The 22219-nt window shown below is 39.2% G+C and overlaps 1 protein-coding gene across 1 annotated transcript in view; it reads right to left on the bottom strand.

Annotated features, from left to right (window-relative positions):
• Positions 1 to 22219, bottom strand: part of A2M (alpha-2-macroglobulin) — a 72205-nt gene that overhangs the window by 6526 nt on the left and 43460 nt on the right. The window contains exons 20-31 of the mRNA XM_027838546.1: positions 21547 to 21673; positions 18070 to 18191; positions 13259 to 13310; positions 11055 to 11138; positions 9894 to 10070; positions 9525 to 9600; positions 6847 to 7003; positions 6348 to 6422; positions 5569 to 5749; positions 4749 to 4975; positions 909 to 1127; positions 618 to 745 (exon numbers count right to left, since the gene is read on the bottom strand). Of these exons, the coding sequence (XP_027694347.1) occupies positions 618 to 745; positions 909 to 1127; positions 4749 to 4975; positions 5569 to 5749; positions 6348 to 6422; positions 6847 to 7003; positions 9525 to 9600; positions 9894 to 10070; positions 11055 to 11138; positions 13259 to 13310; positions 18070 to 18191; positions 21547 to 21673 (1625 nt within the window). The remainder of the gene's footprint in view (positions 1 to 617; positions 746 to 908; positions 1128 to 4748; positions 4976 to 5568; positions 5750 to 6347; positions 6423 to 6846; positions 7004 to 9524; positions 9601 to 9893; positions 10071 to 11054; positions 11139 to 13258; positions 13311 to 18069; positions 18192 to 21546; positions 21674 to 22219) is intronic.

Raw genomic sequence — 22219 nt, 5'->3', positions numbered from 1 at the left:
TCTCCCAATCCTTTGGGGTCTAATTCAAATTCTGCTTCCTTCTGAAAGCTTTCCCAAACCACCCTCACACAAAAAGCTCTTCCTTTTCTGAATTACTAAAAGCTTATAAAAAAAAACAAAAAGAAAAAAAACACTAAAAAAGCTTATGAAAAGAAACAGATCCCTTTCCCTCTCAGAAAATTTAAGTTGAGGGGCAGCTAGGTGGTGCAGTGGAAAGAGCACTGGCCCTGAAGTCAGGAGTATCTGAGTTCAAATCCAGCCTCAAACCAAACACTTGACACTTACTAGCTGTGTGACCCTGGGCAAGTCACTTAACCCCAATTGCCTAAAAAAAAAAATTAAGTTGAAAACTATAAATTGTCGTAATGCAGACTAAGGGCAAAGACAGATTCAATATAGTCTCATTCCACACGATCTGCACTGTTCACATTTGAGAATACACTGTTCTTCCAATATTATATTTAATTTTATTTTTGACTTATTACTTATTATCAAATTTAATTTAATTTAATTCAAGAGTATACTTTCTAAGGTCATTGTGTTAAATCTCTTTGGCTCAGTGAAGTGGTGGAGAACTCTAGTTCTCTGAATCAAAAGGCGAAAATGGAAGGTTTTACCTGGCATTAAATGTGATCTGGAAGGTTTTATGGGCTTTTGCAGAATCACAGGTTGGGGGAATGGTCTGCACTAACAGATGAAATGGAGATCGCGCTTTCTCCACATGGACATTGTATTTCAGAGATGTCTGTAGAATATTAAGAACAGGGTCAGTTTCTCTGTATCCTCAGGATATTTATTTCATTATCACCTTCCATCACCACCAGCTCTCTTCATGACTTTCCATAAGGGGAATGAGTATATCTCACAGGCAAGGTTGACTCTCCCCACCCTATCCCTGGGAATCTCACCTTAAGATATGCACATCCTTTCCCTTTCACTCCTGCATTGTACTCTCCGGGGACCCCTGGCAATGAGACTTGCTGTAGGAGTAGGCGGTTGGCAGAGTTCACTTGAAATTTTTTAGAAAAGCCTCCAGAAGATTGGATAGTCACCTCAACAGGTGTCCCATGTTTACTGTAAGTAGCTGCTCCATATCGGGACAGGGCTTGGAGTGCAACCACTGTGTCCTAGAAGAGATGAATGTGGGAGTTTCCAGTGGGGTAAACATTTGGAGGATAGGATGCCAAACCCTATGTTGAGTGCCACCAGGATAACATTAGGGTATCTGCATTACTTGAACATCTTCTAAAATATGCCAGAGATGTAGTCTACGTACTCACCTCTAGAATGAATGTTTTTGTTTTGTTCTATTTTCATTTATTTATTTATTTGCTTACTTACCTTATGCATTAAAAAAATGTGAGAGGGGATATATCTTTTGGCAATCTCTATTTCCCCCTCTCTGCCATTTCTTATTCAACTCCCACCCCGCATGTAGTAAGACCCTCTTCTCTCATCCCCCTATAAGTACTTTGACTCTCTTTTATCCTACAGCTGACATTAAAAAAATCCATAAAAGAAAAAAGTGACCAGAAGGAGGCATGGAAATAAACAGGATGTTTTTGGCATTTACTGTCATAAAGTTAATTTGTTTTGGGACTGGATCTATGATTTTACTGGCATAGGGAATTCTTTGTGAGGAAACTCCCACTACCAATGCAGATCAGTACCTGCAATTTATAGTCTAAAAAAGTGACTTGGGTCACTGAAAAGTTAAGTGATTTATCCAGTCACATAGCCAATAGATGTCAGAGGTAGGACTTGACCCATGGTCTTCCTGCCTCTGAAATTAGCTCTATCCATTCTGTCATGCTGTCTTACTCAAAGTTAATAGGTACATTTTACAAGCACATTGCAAATAATTTGGAATCTATATAAAATATTTGAAATTATATTTATTTGACTTTTTAATGGCTATTGAATTTAGAATAATAATTTTTAGAAAGATGGTGAGGGACAAATTAAGTGCTATATCTCCTATGTAAGAGAGATAACCATGGAATTCTGTCTATGGACCTAATTACAACTTATAAGTCACTTCACCTAAAATTGTGTTTTTGAAAAACCAATGAATGATGGTTGTATTTAAAGAAAACTTACAAGAAGGACAATGTGGGTGTTTTTGTGGAGAGTACAGGATTGGAATTTGGTGGATGGTACTGGTGTCAAACATAAACTGAAATAGATCCCTGCTGGCCTCATATTGGCTTAGAGAACCACAAATGAACATTACCTGCGTTGTATTATATTTTTTCTTATATTGTTAAACATTTCCTAATTGTATTTTAATCTGGTTCAGACTGCATTCAGGGGTTTTGCTGGGCCTTGCAGCATATGGGCTGCAAGTTTGATATCTCTGCTTCAGTGTCTGCTCCAAACCCTCTCAGAGGAGGACTTCACCTCAACATCTCATGGGAAAAATTGAGGTCATTTACCCTGAGTTCTTCCTTTTCTCTCCTCCTCTCATATCACTTAGATATCTCCATTAACTATCTCTTTATTCCTATCTCAAATGAAGAGGTGACCTTCTTAACAAGGCCAACCCCTCCCATCTTCTTGATCCCATTCACTCTCATCTTCTCCAGCATATTGCCTTCACCATCATTTCCACTCTGTCTCTCTGTCTTTTCTTCAATCTATCCTAATCTACTGGCTCCTTCCCTGCTGCTGAAAAACATGCTCTTGTCTCCCTCATCCTTCAAAAACCCTACCATCTCTGCTAGTTATTGTCCTATATGTCTCCTTCTCTTTGAGGCTAAACTCCATTTCTTCTTTTTGTACTTTCTTTTAAACCCTCTTCAGTCTACCTTTAGACTTCATCATTTACCTGAAACTATTCTCTCCAAAGTTACCAAAGGTCTTTTAATGGCCAAATCTAATAGTTTTTTCTCAATTAAGTTTCCTTTTTGAACTCTCTGTAGCATCTGATCTCTTTCTCTTCCTTAATTATTTTCTCCTTTCTGTTTCTCCTAATACTGTAATCTGCTGGTTCTCCTCCTCTCTGTCCAATAGATCTTTCTCATTCTCCTTTGCCTAGGCCTTCTTATCCATATTATCTTACTTGATTATCTCATGAGCTCCCATGGGTTCAGTGATCATCTCTATGCTAATGATTCTTAGATCTAAATATCTAATCCTAGGCTCTCACTTGAGCTATAGTCCCCCATCCCGCACTGGATATCTCAAACTCTATGTCCCATAGGCATCTCAAAATCAACAAGTCCAAAAAAGAATTCATTATCTTTTCCCCAAAACTGTTCCCTCTTCCCAACTTTCCTATTACTTTGAGGGTGTCACCTTGACTCTTCACTCAAATTCACCTCATATATCCAATTAATTGCCAAATATTGTATTTTTTCCTTTACATCTCACATATATTACACCTTCTCTCTATTTATACAGCCATCACTCTAGACCACACTTTGACTTGCCCAGAGTCACACAGCTAGTTTGAGGCCAGATTTGAACTCATGAAGATGAGTCCTCCTGAATCCAAGCCTAGCACTCTACCCATTGTGCCACCTAGTTGCCCCAAATCCTATTTTCTGCAGGTTTTTCCCAGTCCTCCAGTTGCTAATGCCTTCCTTCTGAAACTGCCTTCTATCTACTCTATATATGTTAAATATTCATGCATTTACATTTGTCTCCCCCATTAGAATGTGAGATCTTTGAAGTCAAGGATAGGTTTTTACCTTTCTTTGTATTCCCACAGCTTAGCAAAATGCCTGCCATAGAGTAAAAGCATAAAAGTAAGTGTCTGTTGACTAACTGGATGATGTCAATCAACCATCCAACAAATATTTATTAAGTACGTACCATGTACCAGGCACTGTACTATGTAAAAAAATATGTATGGTCTTCGCCACTAACTGCTCTTCATACTGACACCGTTCATGTGAAGTACCAGACTCTCACAGCCTCCTGTTTGCTACAGCCATTAAAATGCTTCCATGAAGAAAAAGATAAGGCATTCAGAATTATGACAAGTAGACAGGGAAAGTATAAGGGATGTGGCTATAAAATATAAGGATGTCCCTACAAAATATGAGGAAAGTATAAGGAAGGTAGCCTTCAGAGAAGCCAGTTTGAAAGAGAAAGTTTGAGAAAAAGAGAATGAATGGGAGGGGTGAGTCATACAGCCTATTCTACACTGAATTTCCATGAAGAATTTGGTTGAATGACTAATATAGAAATGTGTTTTGCATGATTGCCAATGATAACCTACATCAAACTGCTTACTGTCTCAGGAAGGAGGTGGGGAGAAAGAGAATTTGGAACTAAATTTTTTTTTTAACGAATGTTAAAATTTGTCTTTACGTGTAATTGGGAAAAATAAAATATTTTTTAAAAGTTAAAAAAATAATTTGGTTGAGACTCTTGATTTCTTCCATTAAGGAAGGAGGAATTTTCTTCCCTAGATTCTCCATGATCTGTCATTTCATTTCCTTAGAGGCAACTCCTCTTGGGATTTTTGAAACTATAGGCCTATCCTAGGCCCCATAATACTAGTGATATGAAATTGTTTTAGGAAGTTATAAGGAAAAAATTATATAGTAGCATTATGGGATAGGGAGTGGATCACCATATAAGTCCTGATTAGTTTCCTTTTTCCCTTCAAAGCTTTATCACTAAAATGCCAATAGAAATAGTCTTCTCATCTCATTCTGTTTCCACCATCTCCCTTCTTCTAATTAGTTGTTTCCCCTTTGCTACCTGATTTGGTAGCTATATTTAAGGTTGCTCCACACCTGAGTAGAAGAGAATCCTCCATGAGGATTCTGCTGCTTGGTGATCCATTTCACAATGTTAAATGCCATCGATAGGTCCTCAGGAGACGGGACAGGAAAGCCAGTGAGGTAAGCAAGGAGCACATAGGAAGTCATCTCCACTTCAGCAGAGGGAGCCTGGGAGTGATAGGAGTATGGTTCTGCTGGCACCTGGGGTCTCTCTGGGCGCTGCCAATAGACTGAGTTGTCTTCAGGGTAAGAATAGAGAGAGAATCAATACCTATTAGTGTTTAATAAGAAGCAACTATACAATTACAATAATTAATTAGAGCAGACCCCGAACCGCAACATGGTTTTAGCTACAGCTGCAATAATCAGCTCTTATATGTTATTACTTCTTTGTTTTGTATCCAGACCTGTAATTCTATTAGTGTAGGCAACTCCATAAAATTTTAAGTTTCAGAGAAAGTGCCAACCTGAATTGGCAGAGGAAACTTCTCATCGGTTCCCTCTACTCTGATGTAATTACGGGTCTGATTGAAATAAAATAAAATGGTCCTGGAATATGGGATTGTAGTAGCATGACTCACCTGCTGTGTGCCTTCTACTGATCCTTCCCGCTGTACAAGGTGACACCTCAGGGAAGGTTTTGCTATAAAAACTCTGATCTTATTTTGTGTGAGTTGAGTTAGTAGTCCTGCTCATCAGAAAAATCCTGAATAAAGGCTGAGGGTTTGAACCCAGTTAGCCCAGGAGCTCCTTCCTCTTCCTGGCCAGAGCAGGGAATCAATGGGAGAAAAAAATAGGAATTGGGATTAAAGTCCCCAAAAAAGCCTTTCACCTTTCTTCACAGCTTCCTTGTCCAACACCGCTAACACCTCGTCTCTTTTGGCTTGATTTCCTGCCAGGGCAAAGGCATAGGCCAGTAATGCTTTGGTGTAGACATTGCTCCCAGATACCCCAGTTTGTTGCATCCTCCAGGCTGACTCCAGGCAGAAAAGTGCATTCCGGACAACAGGGTGCTGTAAGAGAGGAGGGAGAAAGACCTTGATGTACGTGTTGCCACAAGGACAAAAACAAGGGAAGGAGTAGGACAGAAGCTTAACAAGGGCCACAGAATATAGAGGGTGACTCAAAAAAGAATTGAATACTTTCAAAAATGTATTATTTAATTACTAGGTTATATATGAATATGTCAAAACCAATTTGTAAGGGAAGAAAATGAAGAAATGTAAAAATAATGACAATTTGGCACATACCATGCATTCATAAATGTAATATCTTAAATCATTTTAAAAATGACCCTGAATAGTACCACTTGTTTTCTGCCCTTTCCCTTATCCCTGGACTTCTTTATCCATTTTCTGTGGGCAAAGCTACCAGTTGTTCATCTTTGAATGAACTGTGGTTTATGAGGCTGTGCAAATACATGTAATGGGGTAGGGATAAATCAACCTAATCCATTCCCCCTCAAATCCTACAGCTCTAGTGCCCACAGTTCTACTCAAAATGTTGATATTTTGGCCTTCAATGGAGTGAGATGCCATATTGCTGATCATTTCTTTTTATATAGGCAATTGGGTATAATGAAATATTTCAGGGTGATGAGAGGTCACATACAGAGACAGTAAGAGGTATCTCCAACAGAGAGATGGTGATGTAGGCAGAGAGCGTCAGTTCATCTTCTACCCCACCCTGTAAAGAAGAGAGACAGAAACACTTAGCTTTCAGATATCCTAGAAGGTGCCTTCACTTACTTTCATTGTCACCACTTCCTCTCCTATTTCCCCATGGAAGGTTTTCCCATTTAGATATATCCCAATCAGACTCAGTGTGACTACAAACCTCCATTAATTTCTCTCATGCTGAGTGATGATAAGTATTCACCTAGTCCTTATGTTCCAAGCCCTGTGCTATTGTGGATGCAAGTACAAAAAAAGAACAAGAATGACTGCCAAGCCTAGTCTCTACCCTTGTTGACTATAGCCATCTCCCTCACATTCCATCCCAGAAGGTCTCATGCTCTTCCTTCCTTCAGTCATCTTTGATATGAACCATGTTACAAGACCAGCAGGACTTAAACCTTCTACTTACTCCCGTGCCCTAGGGAACACCTCACCTTAAGAGCATTGTTCAGCAGTGAACCTGAGCTTCGGAAACAGCCGCTGTCTTTCTGTTTCTGTGACAGCCAGATGAGGGCTTGGTTGATATGAGTTTCGTCTATGAAGATATAGGACCGAGACTGCGCAAAAGACTTGAGCACAAAAGCAGTGAGCCTGCCCAGGGAAAGAAACAGTAGAGGGTTGAAGTCTTTGTTTTGATACGATGATTCTATACTCTTTTTCTAGGCCTAGGTGCCATATGATCCCAATGCCCACAAGAACCAGCTATTAGTAGAGCTTAGAACAGGATTTAATGTTTTTAATGTTGGAGTTTCTTCCTCATCCCATCCCCACACTTCCTCCATTAGCCTAAAATTAACCTTAATTCAATTTTTAACGATTTATGAAAGATCTACTATGTGCAGGGTGCTGTACTGGGGATAGACAAATGTAACAGTCTCTGCCCCAAAGGAACCTTCATTCCATTGGGAAATACAACACAGACAGAGAAGTAAATACAGGATAATTTAAGGATGGAAAGGGCACATACAGTTGGACAGTTAGGGTGGGGATCACAAAAGAAATGGTGAAGTAAACTAAGCCTTGAAAGATGATAAAGTTTCTGAGACAGAGAGAAGAGGAGGGAGTTTCACCGGCTGTCCTCCATGCCTAGAACTCTCTCCCTCCTCATCTCTGCCTCCTGGCTTCCTTCAAGTCTCAGAGTCCCACCTTCTGCAAGGAGTCTTTCCCAGTTCTCCTTCATCTTAGTGCCTTCCCTCTGAGATTAACTCCAATCTATCCCAATACAGTACCTTATCTTGTTTATATGCAATTGTTTTCCTCCATTAGAAAATTAGAAAAATGTCTCCTCCATTAGAAGTTGAGCTCCTTGAGAGCAAGGACTATTTGGGGTTTTTTTGGTTGGTTGGGGGTTTTTTTTGCCTTTCTTTATATCCCAAGTGCTTAGCACAGTGCCTAGAACACAGTAGGCACTTAATAAATGCTTGTTGATTTGACTTGACTTCCTGCTAAGAGGGAAATCTCCCAGTTCTGTTTGGCTTCACCTTCGCTCTGATTCATTCTGTGAATGAATTGCCTCCAGGTTCTCCTTCTTATGGATCTTAAGGTCTGAGCTTTTATTTTTTCCAGGCTACTGAGGAAATTTTTGCTGTCTGATTACCAATTTGACAATTTCTTTTAATCTTTTTTCATGTATTTCCAGGATAAAAGAACTATTTCACTTACAATTCTTGCCATATGATATGATCTGCAATATCTACCTACCTCAAAAGCTTTAAGCTTCTTTTCCCTCCCTATCACCCCCTTTCTCCATAGCTTTCTATTCATTTCCCTATCTTTCTACTTATTCTGTAGAATCATAGAATCTTAGAGTAGAAGATCACCAAAGGTGGCCCCCAAAAAATGTTTATTCATTTTTTACTTGAAGACCTCTACTGGCAGAGAACTCACTACCTATCAGGCTAGTCCATAGTTTTTCTGGACAGCTCTAATTATTAGGAAGTTATGTCCTATTAAATTGAAATCTTCATCCTCTGTAATTTCTGTCCATTGGTTCTAGTTTCATCCTCTTGAGCAAAGCATAAGTCTAATCCTTCTTTGGTTCTGGTCAAGAATAATTGTCTTACTTAAGACAAATTGGCAACATCTTCTCTGTTAAGTAACAACTTATGCTTTTCTGGATTCAGCTCCTAGCCTTTCTAGATGATGGACAACAATGCCCAGAGCAGGGGTCCAAATTATGGCCCGAGGACCAAATCCTGCACTGTGAGCTAAAAATGGTTTTTACATTTTAAAATAAAACTATTTTAAAATCTAAAAGTTACTCTGAGCTTGGATTTAGCCTTGGGGCCATAGTTTCCCTCCCCTCAAATTAGAGCAATAATAGAATTTTTCAGTTGGAAGGTCTTGGGTCATCCAGTATACTTTATATCTGAGCAGGACTCCCCTTTAACAGACTCTCAGCAGCAGCAATTCAGCCTTTTATTAAAGAACTCCCTTAACGGGGAACTTGTTTCCCTGTTGGGCAGTCCATTTCACTTGTGGACCACCAGAGTGGTTAAGAAACTTTTTCCTGATCCCAACCTGAAATCTACTCTCTGCAACATTTATCCATTTATGCCTTTTGGGGTGATATAAAACTTGCCTTACTTCTACATGGCAGACTTTCAAATAGCTGAAGACAGTTATCATACCAATCTACCCCAAGTTTCCTTTTCTCTGGGATGACATCACCACTTCCTTCACCCAATCCTTGTCTGACATGGTTTTGAATCTCCTCACCAGTGATCAGAGGAGGTCAGTCTCCTCTGGACAGGTTCTAGCTTGTGTCAGTGTGCTTCCTAAAACATGGGGGTTCAGAACTAAACATAAAACTCCAGATGTCGGATAGCCAGGCAAAAACAAAGAGGAACTATATTGGCTTTATTCTGGATACTCTGCTTCTATTTCTCCAGTCTGAAATTGCGTAAGATTTTTTCAGCTGACATACCTCACTAGTGACTCATGTTGAAATTCACTAAATTGGGGTCTTTTTCATAGGAATTGTTTAGGAATTTCATTTATTTAATTAATATCTAATTGATGATAACTTAATTATGAATTAATTTCCCCCAACCAATGACTGAACCTTGTTATCACGGGACCAGGAGTGACGATGGATAGCAAAACATCTTACCAGGTATTACTTTCGCTATGGGGAAAGGTGCTGTAGGAGCCATCTGCGTGTTTATAGTTTAGCTGCCGCTGGTAACCTAAAACAGGATGTTTTATCAAGTTCATCATTAGAAATATCTTATGGTGATCTAGACTCTTTGTCAGTATGGGCCAGGTCAGACAGGGCACTAAAGTGCATAAGAATAGTAACAACTAATTCTATTAGACAGGACCTCCCAGGAGTGTGGAAGGTTCTAGTTCCAACACTCTTATTAGATGGCAAGGAAGGGTTGCCATGATGCCAGATGTTTTCTAGAGAATTGCTAACTCAAATATATTTGTGAAGGGAATAGCTAAGACCATGGGGTTTAGTTTCCTTCCCTTGTCTTACCACTTTGGAGGAATCCAATTGCCTTGGACTTGATCTCTGGTGTTAGCTGATTTGTTTCATTCAGATAATTCAGGACATAAATGTTGGGAGCAAACAGGGCCACATTCTGCTCCCCACAGCCATAGGGCATCTTGAGGAGATTTTGTGTGTCTCTCACGGCAGATCCAAGGATGTCGCCTGCAAAGTAAATGATTTCTTGATTTTTTTTAATTTTTATTTTTTAGTGAGGCAATTGGGGTTAAGTGACTTGCCCAGGGTCACACAGCTAGTAAGTGTCAAGTGTCTGAGGTAGATTTGAACTCAGGTCCTCCTGACTCCAGGGTCAGTGCTCTATCCACTGCGCCACCTAGCTGCCCCTTGTGAAGTAAATGACATGAGAAATCAGAGCCACTAAATAGGAATATGTATCAAAGACAAATAAATCATCTTTAAAATCTCAACTGAAAGAATGAATTACAAGTGGTGAAGAAGTAAAAGTAGAGAGAATTTAGGGAGGTGATGGATCTAGGGAAAGTTAAGAGAATGAGGCAAATGAGAGAGATGTATGGTAATGTAGAGTCAGCCCATGATTAATGATGCTGTCAAGGCTGATGGCAGTTCTCCATGGAGAATTTCAGAAAAACTGTAGGTGAGGTGGGAGCAAGCTATACCAATCCTAAAAATTTACCAAGAGATTGGGGAAAGACATAAATTGGGATTTTCCTAGTCTAGCTCAATGTCTTTTTTGTTGACCAGGCATAGAATCCCTGAGTCTTCAGTCTTTGTTGTCTATTGGTTTTCTGTGGATTTTATTTTGCTACTAGTTTTGACCCAGTCTTCTCTTTAGACTTTGCTGTTCGCATAGGTACATTGAGCTTCATGATCAGCAGTCTTCACCATCAATACCAATTCTGGTTCTTACCTCTGACTATCAAACTCTATTTGTTGTTATGGCACCTCTCCCCCAGCCTCACACCCACACTCTACGCTGCAACGTCCCCACTGAAATCTCATCCCTACTCTCCATCACCACAAGAAACCTTTGGTTAGTAACCATCAAAATCACATAGCAGCGTGGGCAGGGCTGGAGAGAAAAGGACATGTGAGCAAGAGGAAAATGAAGGACTATGGTGATGAGCTGATAGATTAAATATGCAGTTGAAGGAAAGATGGCTCACTCACCCAGAACTGAGAAATAGGCTCTGGCTGATCCTTCCACGACATTGGATGGGAGTTTCAGGGATACTTGTTCAGACAGCTCAGCATCTTGGGAAAGAAGTAAATCAGATACAAGGAAGAAAACTCTCTGTTGACATGTATGTCTCTACCTGAGGAGAACTATGACCAGGGGCTGTAACAGTGGTCATTCATAAAAAATCTTAATGTTATCGATAGGATTGTAGAATAAGAATCTTGAAAGGAGCCTTTTCTCCTATGATCATATTCTCAGAGGCAGCTAGGTGGTACAGTCGATAGGGCATTGAACCTGTAAGTCAGAAAGATCTGAATTCAAATTCTGCCTCACTTATTAGCTGTGTGACCATGGACAAGTCACTTAAACTGTCAGCCTCAGTTTTCTCATCTGTAAAATGAAGATACTAATGGCATTAATACCCCAGGATTATTATGAAGAGAAGATAATATGTGTAAAATGCTTTGCAAACTTTAAAGCACTATATAAATGCTAACTATTAATAATAATAATAATGATTATTATTATTATATGACAAGTTCTTCTTATGGAGAATCACAAAAAGGAAAGATTTCTTTCTTCTTTTTTTCTTTCTTCCCTTTCTTCATTCTTTCCTTCCTTCTTTTCTTTCTTTCTTTCTTTCTTTCATTCTTGTACTCCTTGGATATATTCCAAGTACATGAGGGACAAAATAATGGGCTCTCTAGCCCACTGTCATGCCATCTACACCAGTAAACTCATCAGATTTCATTAGATACACCAGAGCATAATTTTTTTGTTTTTGTTTTTGTTTTGTTTTTAGGCAATTGGGGTTAAGTGACTTGCCCAGGGTCACACAGCTAGTAAGTGTCAAGTGTTTAGTCTGAGGCCAGATTTGAACTCAGGTACTTCTGATTTCAGGGCCGGTGCTCTATCCACTGCGCAACCTTGCTGCCCCTACCAGAGCATAATTTTGATAGGAACCTTTTAAAGATGAAAAAATAAAAAAATTTGAATATTGACTGATAACAATATTTCTTTCACTGCTACTTCAGTCTTGATAAATTTTATGAACTTGAGAGGTAGAGAATTAGTATTTATCTGACGTGTCACATTTTCTTCAGGCCTTCTCTCTGCCATCTAAAGTCAATGTTAAGAATATCAACAACCAAACCTAACCACTTTTTGAAAAAAGCAAATGTTAATGTGCCTTCTGTGTTAGGAGAGACCATCTACTCTAGCTCCCCTATCCTGTTATGCTAAATATTTGCCAATGCTCATGTACTTGTTTTAAAATAGAAAACTATCAAGGAAGTGAGAATAATTGAATCATTTTCTTTCATGTCCAACTCTTCATGACTCCATTTGCGGTTTTCTTGGCAGACATACTCTCGTGGTTTGCCATTTCCTTCTTCAGCCCATTTTACAAATGAGAAAACAGAGACAAACAGAGTTAAATGACTTGCCTAGAGTCACACAGCTAGCATAGGACAGATTTTAACTCAGGAAGAAGAGTCCTTCTGACTCCAGGCCCAGAACTCTATCAACTATGCCACCTAGCTGCCCGGAATAAGAATAGGAAGGATAATAACTCATCTTTACAGAATACATTAAGGTTTCCCAAACACTTTTACCACCATAATTCTGTGAAATCTGTAATGCAAATATTAATATTATAATTAGACTTATATTATAAATATAATTCTAATTCTATAATACTATAATTAATATCAATGGTATTATATTGTGCATATACAATATATACAATTATCTAATATATTTGCATATAGATTATTCAATATTTGCAAGTAAAACATGTTTTATGGGTGAGGAAATTATGCTCAGAGATGACAATGATTTATCCAAGGTCACACAGCTAGTAAAAGTCAGAGCTAAGATTCAAGCACTGATCTCTTGATAGCACACTTTCCCCCACATTTTGTCATTAACCTTTTGGCCCCTTCTCCATTGACTAATATAACAACATGCCTACAGAGGTCATAGAGCAAATACTAATGATGCTGATGGTGAAGGTTCTTACAACTTGTTCTACAGAATAGGGTTACCTTTCTTTGTGGGATTTTCACCCTTTGGGTAAGGTGATGGCTTTTTACATTGCCCCACCAAATCATCCCCCTTTCTCTCAAGGTCAATGTAGTTCAGTTTCTCCTGGGGTCACTCTCTGGCTACTATCCCATGCTATTTTGGTTCTTACCTTTTGGACAAAGCATGGAGTTGAAAGCCTCCTCCTTTTCAATCCCTTCAGGCTTTGGGAAGAGAAAAGAAAAATGCAAAAAAAATGAGAAGGGACCAAGATTAAAGGTGAAGAAAGAATGTAAGATAGTGGTATAAAGGACGGAACTTGTGTTTGTTATAGGGCTTTTGGGTTGGTCAGCCACTCCTATTAGACTCTCACCTTGTTACTGGCTGGTTGCCTAGGTGGGTTTTTGAGGTTCCCTATTGCCTCCAAGATCAACAAAAACCCTCTGCTTGGATTTTAGAGCCCCTTATAAACTGGACCCTTCCTACCTTTCTAGTCCTCTTACACCTTACACTCCCAGCTCATCCTCACATGCTCCGTAATCCAGGGATACTGGCCTCCTTGCTTCTCCTCAGACAAGATGCTCATCTCCTGATTTCAGGCATTTTCCACTGGTTGTCTGCCATCCCAGGAATGCTCTCCCTTCTCATTTCTGCTTCCTAGCTTCCCTGGCTTCCTTTACGTCATCACCAAAGTCCTGCTTTTTACAAAGCTTTCCCACTCCTTAATCTTAGTACTTTCTATCTGAAACTATGCTCAATTTATTCTGTATAGATCTTGTTTATACATAGTTGTTTTCATGTTGTCTCTCCCTGCCCCTTACACTGTAACATCTTTGAAAGTAGGAATTGTCTTTGCCTTTCTTTGTATACCCAGTGCTTACACATAGTAGGCACTTAATAAATGCTTGTTGACTGACTGATTGAATAAATGCTTCTCCATTTTGGGAAGTGGTATCAAAGGAGGTTCCATTCTTTCTGTCATCTTGTTAGCTGTGAGCAAAGAGGAGAAAGGAAAAGAAGAAAGGGAAAAGGAAAAATATGGATAAATAATGGATAAGAGGACAAAGAGAATTAATAAGCTCTAAATATATCTGGACCAATGTTTGGTCTGTGAAAAAAATAATAACTTAAAGGCAAGAAGTAAACAGGCTGTTTGTTCACTGTCAGGAAATTTCTCTCATTATAGTTTTTTCCTTGTGCCAGTGTTGGTAAATTAGAAATAACGTTCTGGAGCTGGAATAGAACCTAAAGATCATCAAGTCACAGAGGATCATAGAATCTCAGAGTTATGAGGGAGTTCAGAGTCTACTCTGTCCAAACTATATCTGGCCAACAGTCCCTTCTACAACATTTCTAAAAAGTGGTCAACCAGTCTTATACTTAGTAGTCAACAAGATGGCACAGTGGTTAGACTGTGGGACCTGGAGTCAGGAAGATCTAAGTCCAAATCCACCTTTATGTGAGCCTAGGCAAGTCACTTAACCTCTCTTAGCCTCAGTTTCCTCATCCATAAAATAGGGATAACAATAGCCCCTACTTCCCCAGGGTTGTTGTGAAGATCAAATGAAATAACATTTGTAAAGCACTTTGCAAAGCCTTTATCCTAGTCAATAACCTATGGTCACTATCTCTTTTGCCAGTATTACTACTAAAATTTGATTAGCAGATTGAACATAGTGCTCTAGTTCTAGTGTGATCGGGGCAAAGTATATCATCTCACTCAATTTGGACACTATTCCTCTCTTATTGAAGCAAATGGAGTTTAAATGACTCTCCCCCTTAACACATCTAGTAAGTATCTGAGACTGGGTGCATCTTTCTCCACTCTATCCACTGTACCACCTAGCTGCCCTAACCTGAAACCTGAGGGTTTAAAAATTACCAACTTTGCAGATGAGGGAAGGTGGTTTTTAGGGAAATATTTTATTATATGGTTTGGAAAACATTGTTTATCGATATTGTTTGAACCTAGCTTGATATGGCTAGAAATTAGCTGATCTCGGGAGATACTCCCAGGGAAGCTGGATGGTTGCAGGGAATGCTTGGATCCCACCCAGGTCTTGGGTCCACTCAATGCTTGTGTTTTGAGTTCCCCAAATTGGAATTGCTGTGCTTACAATTTAATGGATTCAGTTGTCTGGAAACTGCCCTCTCTACAAAATAGCTTAACTGCTATGTGCAGTTCCTAAGGGTACTCTTCTCAGAACCCCTATATAATGTAAATTTTGCAGAGATTGAGGAGAAAATTTTCTTTCAGTCTTGCCCCTCTACCAAATGACCAAATAAATTTCTCTCTAAAACGATTTCAGATTTTGGGGTCCATTCTTGTGACTAACAATTATGGTGAGCAACAGTGGGATCTCCCTGGTGGTTGTCTAGAGTAAACTTGAAGTCTCTGCAAGACCATGGAGGCTGAGTAAGTATTTAATTGGGTGTGTTTTGCTTTGAAATAGATAATAATAATTTACTGTTTGGAGGGGAAAACTATCAGACTTCTTAAGTTGTTCTTGTATGTGAGGTTCCCTGTGACTTTCTATTTGGTCGGAGTTATGAGATCTTATCAATTCAGTGAGAGAAGCTGCTGACAATGAAGTAGGATGCATGTATGAAAGCTCTTACTGTTCTCAATCTGAATTTGTGGTAAACTTCATATCCTAAGCAACCAGATAAACGGACTTTGAGTCTTGCCATCTCTTTGCTAATAGTTATATATTCATATATAAGATTAGGTCTTTAAAGTATCTCATTCTTTCAGTATTCTACAAAGGTAATAAATATCCTCAAAAGGGAGGGAACAGGATGAAGATGTAAATTATTAAAATGGTAATGGAGATAGTAAGTTTCACTTTGAGAAGGCAACAAGATTAGACTGTTTTCTCTAAGAACACAGATATGATTAGCTTCCAAATGTTTCTAATGGGATGTACAGGCTTTGAGCATGTCTTAGTAATAAGTTCTCAAAATTGGATTCAGGATTTTACATGTAAAATTGTGTTAATAATGATAAAGTTTTAAGTCATGGTTTTTCCTTTTTTAGAGATTCTGTCTGATGATATTGAGAGATAGAAGGGCTCAGTTTTAAAGTAAAAGATCCTCACAGATCTTTTAAGTATTCTTCCTTCGGCCTGTTGAAGGAATTGTCCATATCATGGAACAGGGTTCAGGTAAAGATGGATCAAGTGGTACAGGGAAACTGAAACTCTCTGAACTTTCAGTTGAATTATGGATTCCTCATTTGATATTCTTCTTAAAGCTCTGTTGTTAGTAGGATTAGCTCCATAAGGTTTGAGCTAGTTTTCACCACATGAACCAGTAATTAGAAAATCAAGTTTAGGAGGTTGTACTAAATTGTGTTAAGTCGTTGTTCTTGGCAGATTTTAGCAGAATTACCTAGGGAATCTCTGCAGGTGACTTAGAACCAGAGAAACAGATCTGAAGGAACCCCTTCCAGAGCTGCCCTGAGAACAAGATCTATTCCAGAATTTCCCAGGAAAGATGTGTCCAGGGACCAGATAACTACATGTGACAGCTGGCACTCAAGATGAAATATGTTGATTAAATGACATTTAATGTTACAAGTGGGTTAAAAGAAGACCTTATGTTATTTAATCTTGATGATCATTTGACTTTAATGTTTCATGGTATTAATGTTTGCCTGCAAGAGAGGTATGTCCAAATTCCTTTTATTTATTCTTCAGGAATCAGGGCCATTGTTCCTGAACTTTTTGGTCAACTGAAAGTCCATATTCTATTTATATTAACTTTACCTGATCAAAACTTGATTTATGGAATAATAATGTTAACTGTTTGACATTCCTCCAGCAGAAGCCAAACGGAAGTTTGAGCTTCCTAAAATGATCTAGTTACTTGTCAGCCACCTAGCTAACTGTGTAAGAAAGGATTTCTTTATCACTGAGCTTTCTTGGTTACCTTGGTGATATGTAAATCTCCCCTCTCAATCAATCCATTCTGAACCCTCTAAATGGAGGTTTAATCTGTAACCTGACTTAGTTTACTTATGTCTAATGAGCTTTGTCTCCTGAAGGAATGTATGAGATCATGACTGCTCAACTACATTTGTTCAACTTTTATGACATTGAAGGTAGCATGGGATTATGATTTTTTTGTGATACTCATGGCCACAGTACACTTGTTTCTTGTTGTAAAGTTTAAGTACTCTGATTTACTGCCCCTGAAACTTTTGCAAATTAATCCCTCTAACTACAAGACTTTGGGAAAAGTTTGTCACTAGTCTGGCCCCTACCCCTCCTTAAAGGAATTCTATCAAGCTCTGGATGAGACAGGTAGTAAGGAGGATAATATTTGGAATGTTTCAACAGGCGAGGTGAGCAAAAGGACAGGAGTGTTTTTCAGGTGTAGAGAACAGTGTGAAAAAATTTATGGAAACAGGAAAGAGTAGGGCTTGACCATGGCATGATGAATAATACAGTTTGCAGGCTAAATAGAAGGTAGGATACAGCCAGATGGTAGAGGTTGTTAAGTGCTAGGCTAAAGAATTTGAACTTCACTCACACAAGCCACAGAAAACCATTGAAGGGATTTGAACAGAAAAGTGACATGACCAGATCTATGTATATGGGAAGATTAATCTGGGAGGGAATCTATTGCAATAATTCAGGTGGGTGTCATAAAAACTTGTTCTAGAAATGTGGTTGTGAAAAAGGAGAAGAGAGGACATTTCCTATGCCTATAATAAATGAATGAATATCAAACATATTGTGATAGACAGAACTTGACAACCAACTGGATGGGGGAGGTGAGCAAGAGAGAGAGTGAAAAGATAATAGTGTCCAGTTTTGTCCAAGTTCTTAAAGCTGATTAGTGACTGAGCCAATTAGAGCTGAAACTGAAATCATTATCTTTTCTTACTTATAGGTTAAGCGCGTTAGCAAGGGATTTGTGGTCATCTTGATGCTTTCACTAGGATATAACACAACCCACAGGGATATGCTACTGACATACCTCGACTAACAATTCTTTGATGACTGTATCCTTCCTTCCACTCTCAGGAACCATAACCTTCTCATTATGACACAGTTCTTGAGACTCCACTGCCTCTGCACTTGTAACGAAAGTAATATTTCCTTAAAAAAAAGAGAGAGAGAGAGACAGAGATAAGCATATTTCTCTACCACCCTACATCCTCTGATTCCTACAGTTTTCTGCCTTGGGATCAGTTTCCAGAGCATGCTGAGATCCCAGGTTATATTACTATTATTGTTATTATTATTAACACCAACAACTCACCATAAGTTTTACAAAGCACTTACCCTCCAAGGACACAGGTGGCAAGTACTATAATTCCATTTTACAAATGATAAAACTGAGGCTATGAGTAGTAAAAGGACTTGCCTATGCTAATTATTGTTGGTCCTGCAGTATGGATCTGGTCTCTGGACTTTAAGCCCAGCATTCTTGTCAGTACACTCTTCTGTCTCTAAAAAGAATAACAGTTTCCCTTTCCATAGCACTTAAGGCTGAAAAGAAGTGTCCTCACAACTACCTTAGGAGACAGACAGTACAATTACAATAATTTCTATTTTACAGGTAAAGAGAAGAAGGCCTCGTGAGGTTAAATGACTTAACCAGTCATTAAAATTCCATATTTGCATTCATAGGTGATGGGATATGGGCCCAAAGTGAGACCTTTGTCCCAATTAGGCCCCATTTGTCAATGGGCCCTAGAAAACCCTTGGACTGTCCTTGAATTCTCCCACTTGATCAAGGAGATCTCTGGCATTCCCCTGAGGCCATAATTCCATCAATTGGTGTTTCATTTTGGCTACACCCAATCCCCCCCTTCTGTTATCCTTGACCTAGCCTAGCGCTTTTACCTCCCTATGGCCCCAGGCCACTTCCCACCCTTAATCCTATCTAGGCTCCATTTCCCTGGAATTCTATTACCTCATAGACTACTTGGCCACTTCTAGATCCCTCCCATAGTCTTTCTATATATAAGATCCGTCTCATCTCCACTAAGATGCTCTGATTCTTATAATCTAGCCACTGCTAAGATTTTTACAATCTGGCCACTAGCTCACAGGTGCTCAGATTCCTTAAGAGTCTGGCCAATATGGCAGATCTTTAATAAACCTTGTCTTTGGCTGAAAAAGGCTTGGGTTGAATTCTTTCAGGCAGGACCCACATGTCGTGATCTCAGGGTCTCTGAATCCCCAGACCTCTAGACCTCATCAATAGGCACATAGCTGAGAATGTGATTTTCTCCTTTATTTTTTAAAAATAAATTTCATTATATCTTTTTGTTTTTATATCACCTACATTTCCATTGTATCCCTTTCCCTTCCTCCTATACCTTAAGAGTCACCCTTTTACAACAAAGAATTTTTAAAAAGGAAAAAATAGGTCAGCAAAACTAGTCAACTATTTTTAAAATGTGACATGTCATGCAGTATTCCACATCCACAAGCCTCCACTCTTCAAAGAAGTAGAGGGTAGTACCTTCTCACTCTTCTTTGGGACTAAGTGCGGTCATCACAATTCCACATCATTCTATTTTGAATGCTTTTTATTTTTTTTTAACAAATCACATAATATTTGACATTTAGTGATTTCTAAAATTTAGAGGCCTATTTCCTAAGCTATAAATGATTAGTCTGGGTATAAATTTACTCTTTATCTCATGACATAAGGAGAACAGGAGTTGTGAAGTAGCCAATATTGGAGGTCAAATGACATTAAATCCTACCCAGTGAAACATGACAAGCCGAATGAAAAGATGGTGGAGAAGTCAGTTGCATAGACTGGAGAAGTGAAAGGGAGAAACAGGGGGAGGAGTTCCATAAATACTCATGATCCCAAAAGCAGAGACTGGCTTCTCCTTTGCTGGATCCACCTCCAGATTACATCCTCTCACCCCACATGTCCCTCAAGGTTCACCCTGGGCTTTCTTCTCCTCTGCCTCTATATAACTTCACTAGGTGATCTTATCAGTTTCCATGGATTTAATTATCATTTCTTTTTTTGTTTGTTTGTTTTGTTTTTTGCTAAGTGATTTGCCCAGGGTCACACAGTTAGCAAGTGTCTAGTGTCTAAGGCTGCATTTGAACTCGGGTCCTCCTGACTCCAGAGCCAGTGCTCTATCTACTGCACCACCTAGCTGCCCCTCAATTATCATTTCTAAGCTTGATGATTCACAAATCTACCTATCTTGCCCCCACCTCTCTGCTGACCTCTAATCCCCAGCGCTATTCAGGCATCTGTCATAAACTCAATATGTTTAAAACAGATCTCTTTATCTTTCCCCCTAAACCCACCCCAGTGGTGCAAAGGATAGCGCTAGGCCTAAAGTTAGGAAGACTCATCGTCCTGAGTTCAGATCTGCCCTCAGACACTTACTACCTGTGTGACTCTGGGCAAGTCGCTTAACCCTGTTTACCTGTTTCCTCATCTGTAAAATGAACTGAGAAGGAAATGTCAAACTACTCCAGTATCTTTGCCAAGAAAACCCCCAAAATGGAGTCACAAAGAATTAGACATGAATGAAATGACTGAACAACAGCAACAAAACCTCCCTATTTTATTTTCTCCTTTCTCCCCACCTCCTACCTTCCCTTTTACTGTAGAGAGTAACACCAGTCTCTCAGGCTCAAAACCGAGGAGTCATCCTGGATTCTTCACTAGGTCTCATTTCCCATATCCAAACTGGTGTCAACAGCTATGGATTTTACCTTTGTAACACTTCTCAAATACAGCTTCTGACACTACCACCAGTCTAGTGCAAGCCCTGATCACTTCACACCTGGTCTACTGCCAGAGCCTGCAGGTAGGTCTGACTGCCTCAAGTCCTTCCCCACTCTAATCCATCCTCCATTCAGCCACTAATGTGATTTTCCTAAAGTGCAGGTCTGATCATGAGGTCACCCCTCTACTCAAGACACTCCAGTGGCTCCTTATTGCCTCCAAGAACAAATGCAAAATGCTGTTTGGCTTCCAAAGCCCTTCACCAGCTAAGCCTCTCTACCTTTCCAGTCTTCTTAGCCCTTACTCTTCAACATGTACTCTTTCATCTGGTGACACTGGGCTTCTGACTGTTCCATAAACAAGACACTCCATCTCTCAGCTTTGGACATTTTCTCTGGTTGTTCCCCAGGCCTGGAAGACCCTCCCTCCTCAACTTTGTCTGCTCATTTCCCTGGCTTCCTTTAAATTTCAACTAAAATCTCATCTTTTAGAAGAAGCCTTTCCAACCTCTCTTAATTCTAGTGCCTTCTCTCTGTTAATTTTTTCTTATTCATCCTGTATATAGCTTGTTTGTATTTTTTGGTTACATGTTGTATCCCCCATTAGATTGTGAGCTCATTGAAGACAGGGACTGTCTTTTTCCTCCTTTTGTATCTCCAGTGCTTAGCACAATGCCTGGCACATAATAGGCACTTAATAAATGTTTATTGCTTGATTCGAGGAGGTTGAATCACTTACCTAATGATTTGGGAGTCACAGCCCATGAGAATGTTTGATGTTGATTTCCGCAGACACAGTGAGACACATCGCTGTTTTCCTTGGGAACAGCTGAGAATGTGGAAGAGTTTGTCAGCTGTACTTTAACCTGACAACCACAGTAGGGTGGACAGATAAAAGAAATCAGTGAATTAAAAACATAGAAGGATAATCAGACTTTTAGGTCTAGGCTAAATGAAAAGGTCTGTAGGGATTAGAGTTGGAGAGATAAGAGCTTGAGGGATTAGTTGGACTTTAGAATTCACAGGACTGCAGAGAGTATAAATAAATGGATTAAAATAAATAATTTTCTTTTTATTAAAAAAATAATCTTTTTATTAAAATAAATAGTCTTCTGTCTCTTGGGACTTCACCACCATGCTTCAATTGTATTCATACCTTAGAACTTTTCTCCAATCTTATGGCCCCTTCTCTCACCCTCTTCTGGGTGAGTTCTTCCCAGAACTTACATTTTGAGGAAAGGTCCCAGGCCAGCCATCTTTTCTCGGTTTTGCTTCTGACTCTCCAGACTTTACAACCCTTCCATGACCTGGGTACTTTCCCACTTTTTTCCCCTTTTCTATCTGTTTTAGAATATAAGCTTTATGATCTATCTATCTATCTATCTATCTATCTATCTATCTATCTATCTATC

This window comes from Vombatus ursinus, unplaced genomic scaffold, assembly GCF_900497805.2.
Source record: "Vombatus ursinus unplaced genomic scaffold, bare-nosed wombat genome assembly UNPS02014830.1, whole genome shotgun sequence".
Classification (NCBI taxonomy): domain Eukaryota; kingdom Metazoa; phylum Chordata; class Mammalia; order Diprotodontia; family Vombatidae; genus Vombatus; species Vombatus ursinus.
The sequence above is the reverse complement of the archived record's forward strand: the minus strand, read 5'-3'. Positions and strand labels throughout refer to the sequence as shown.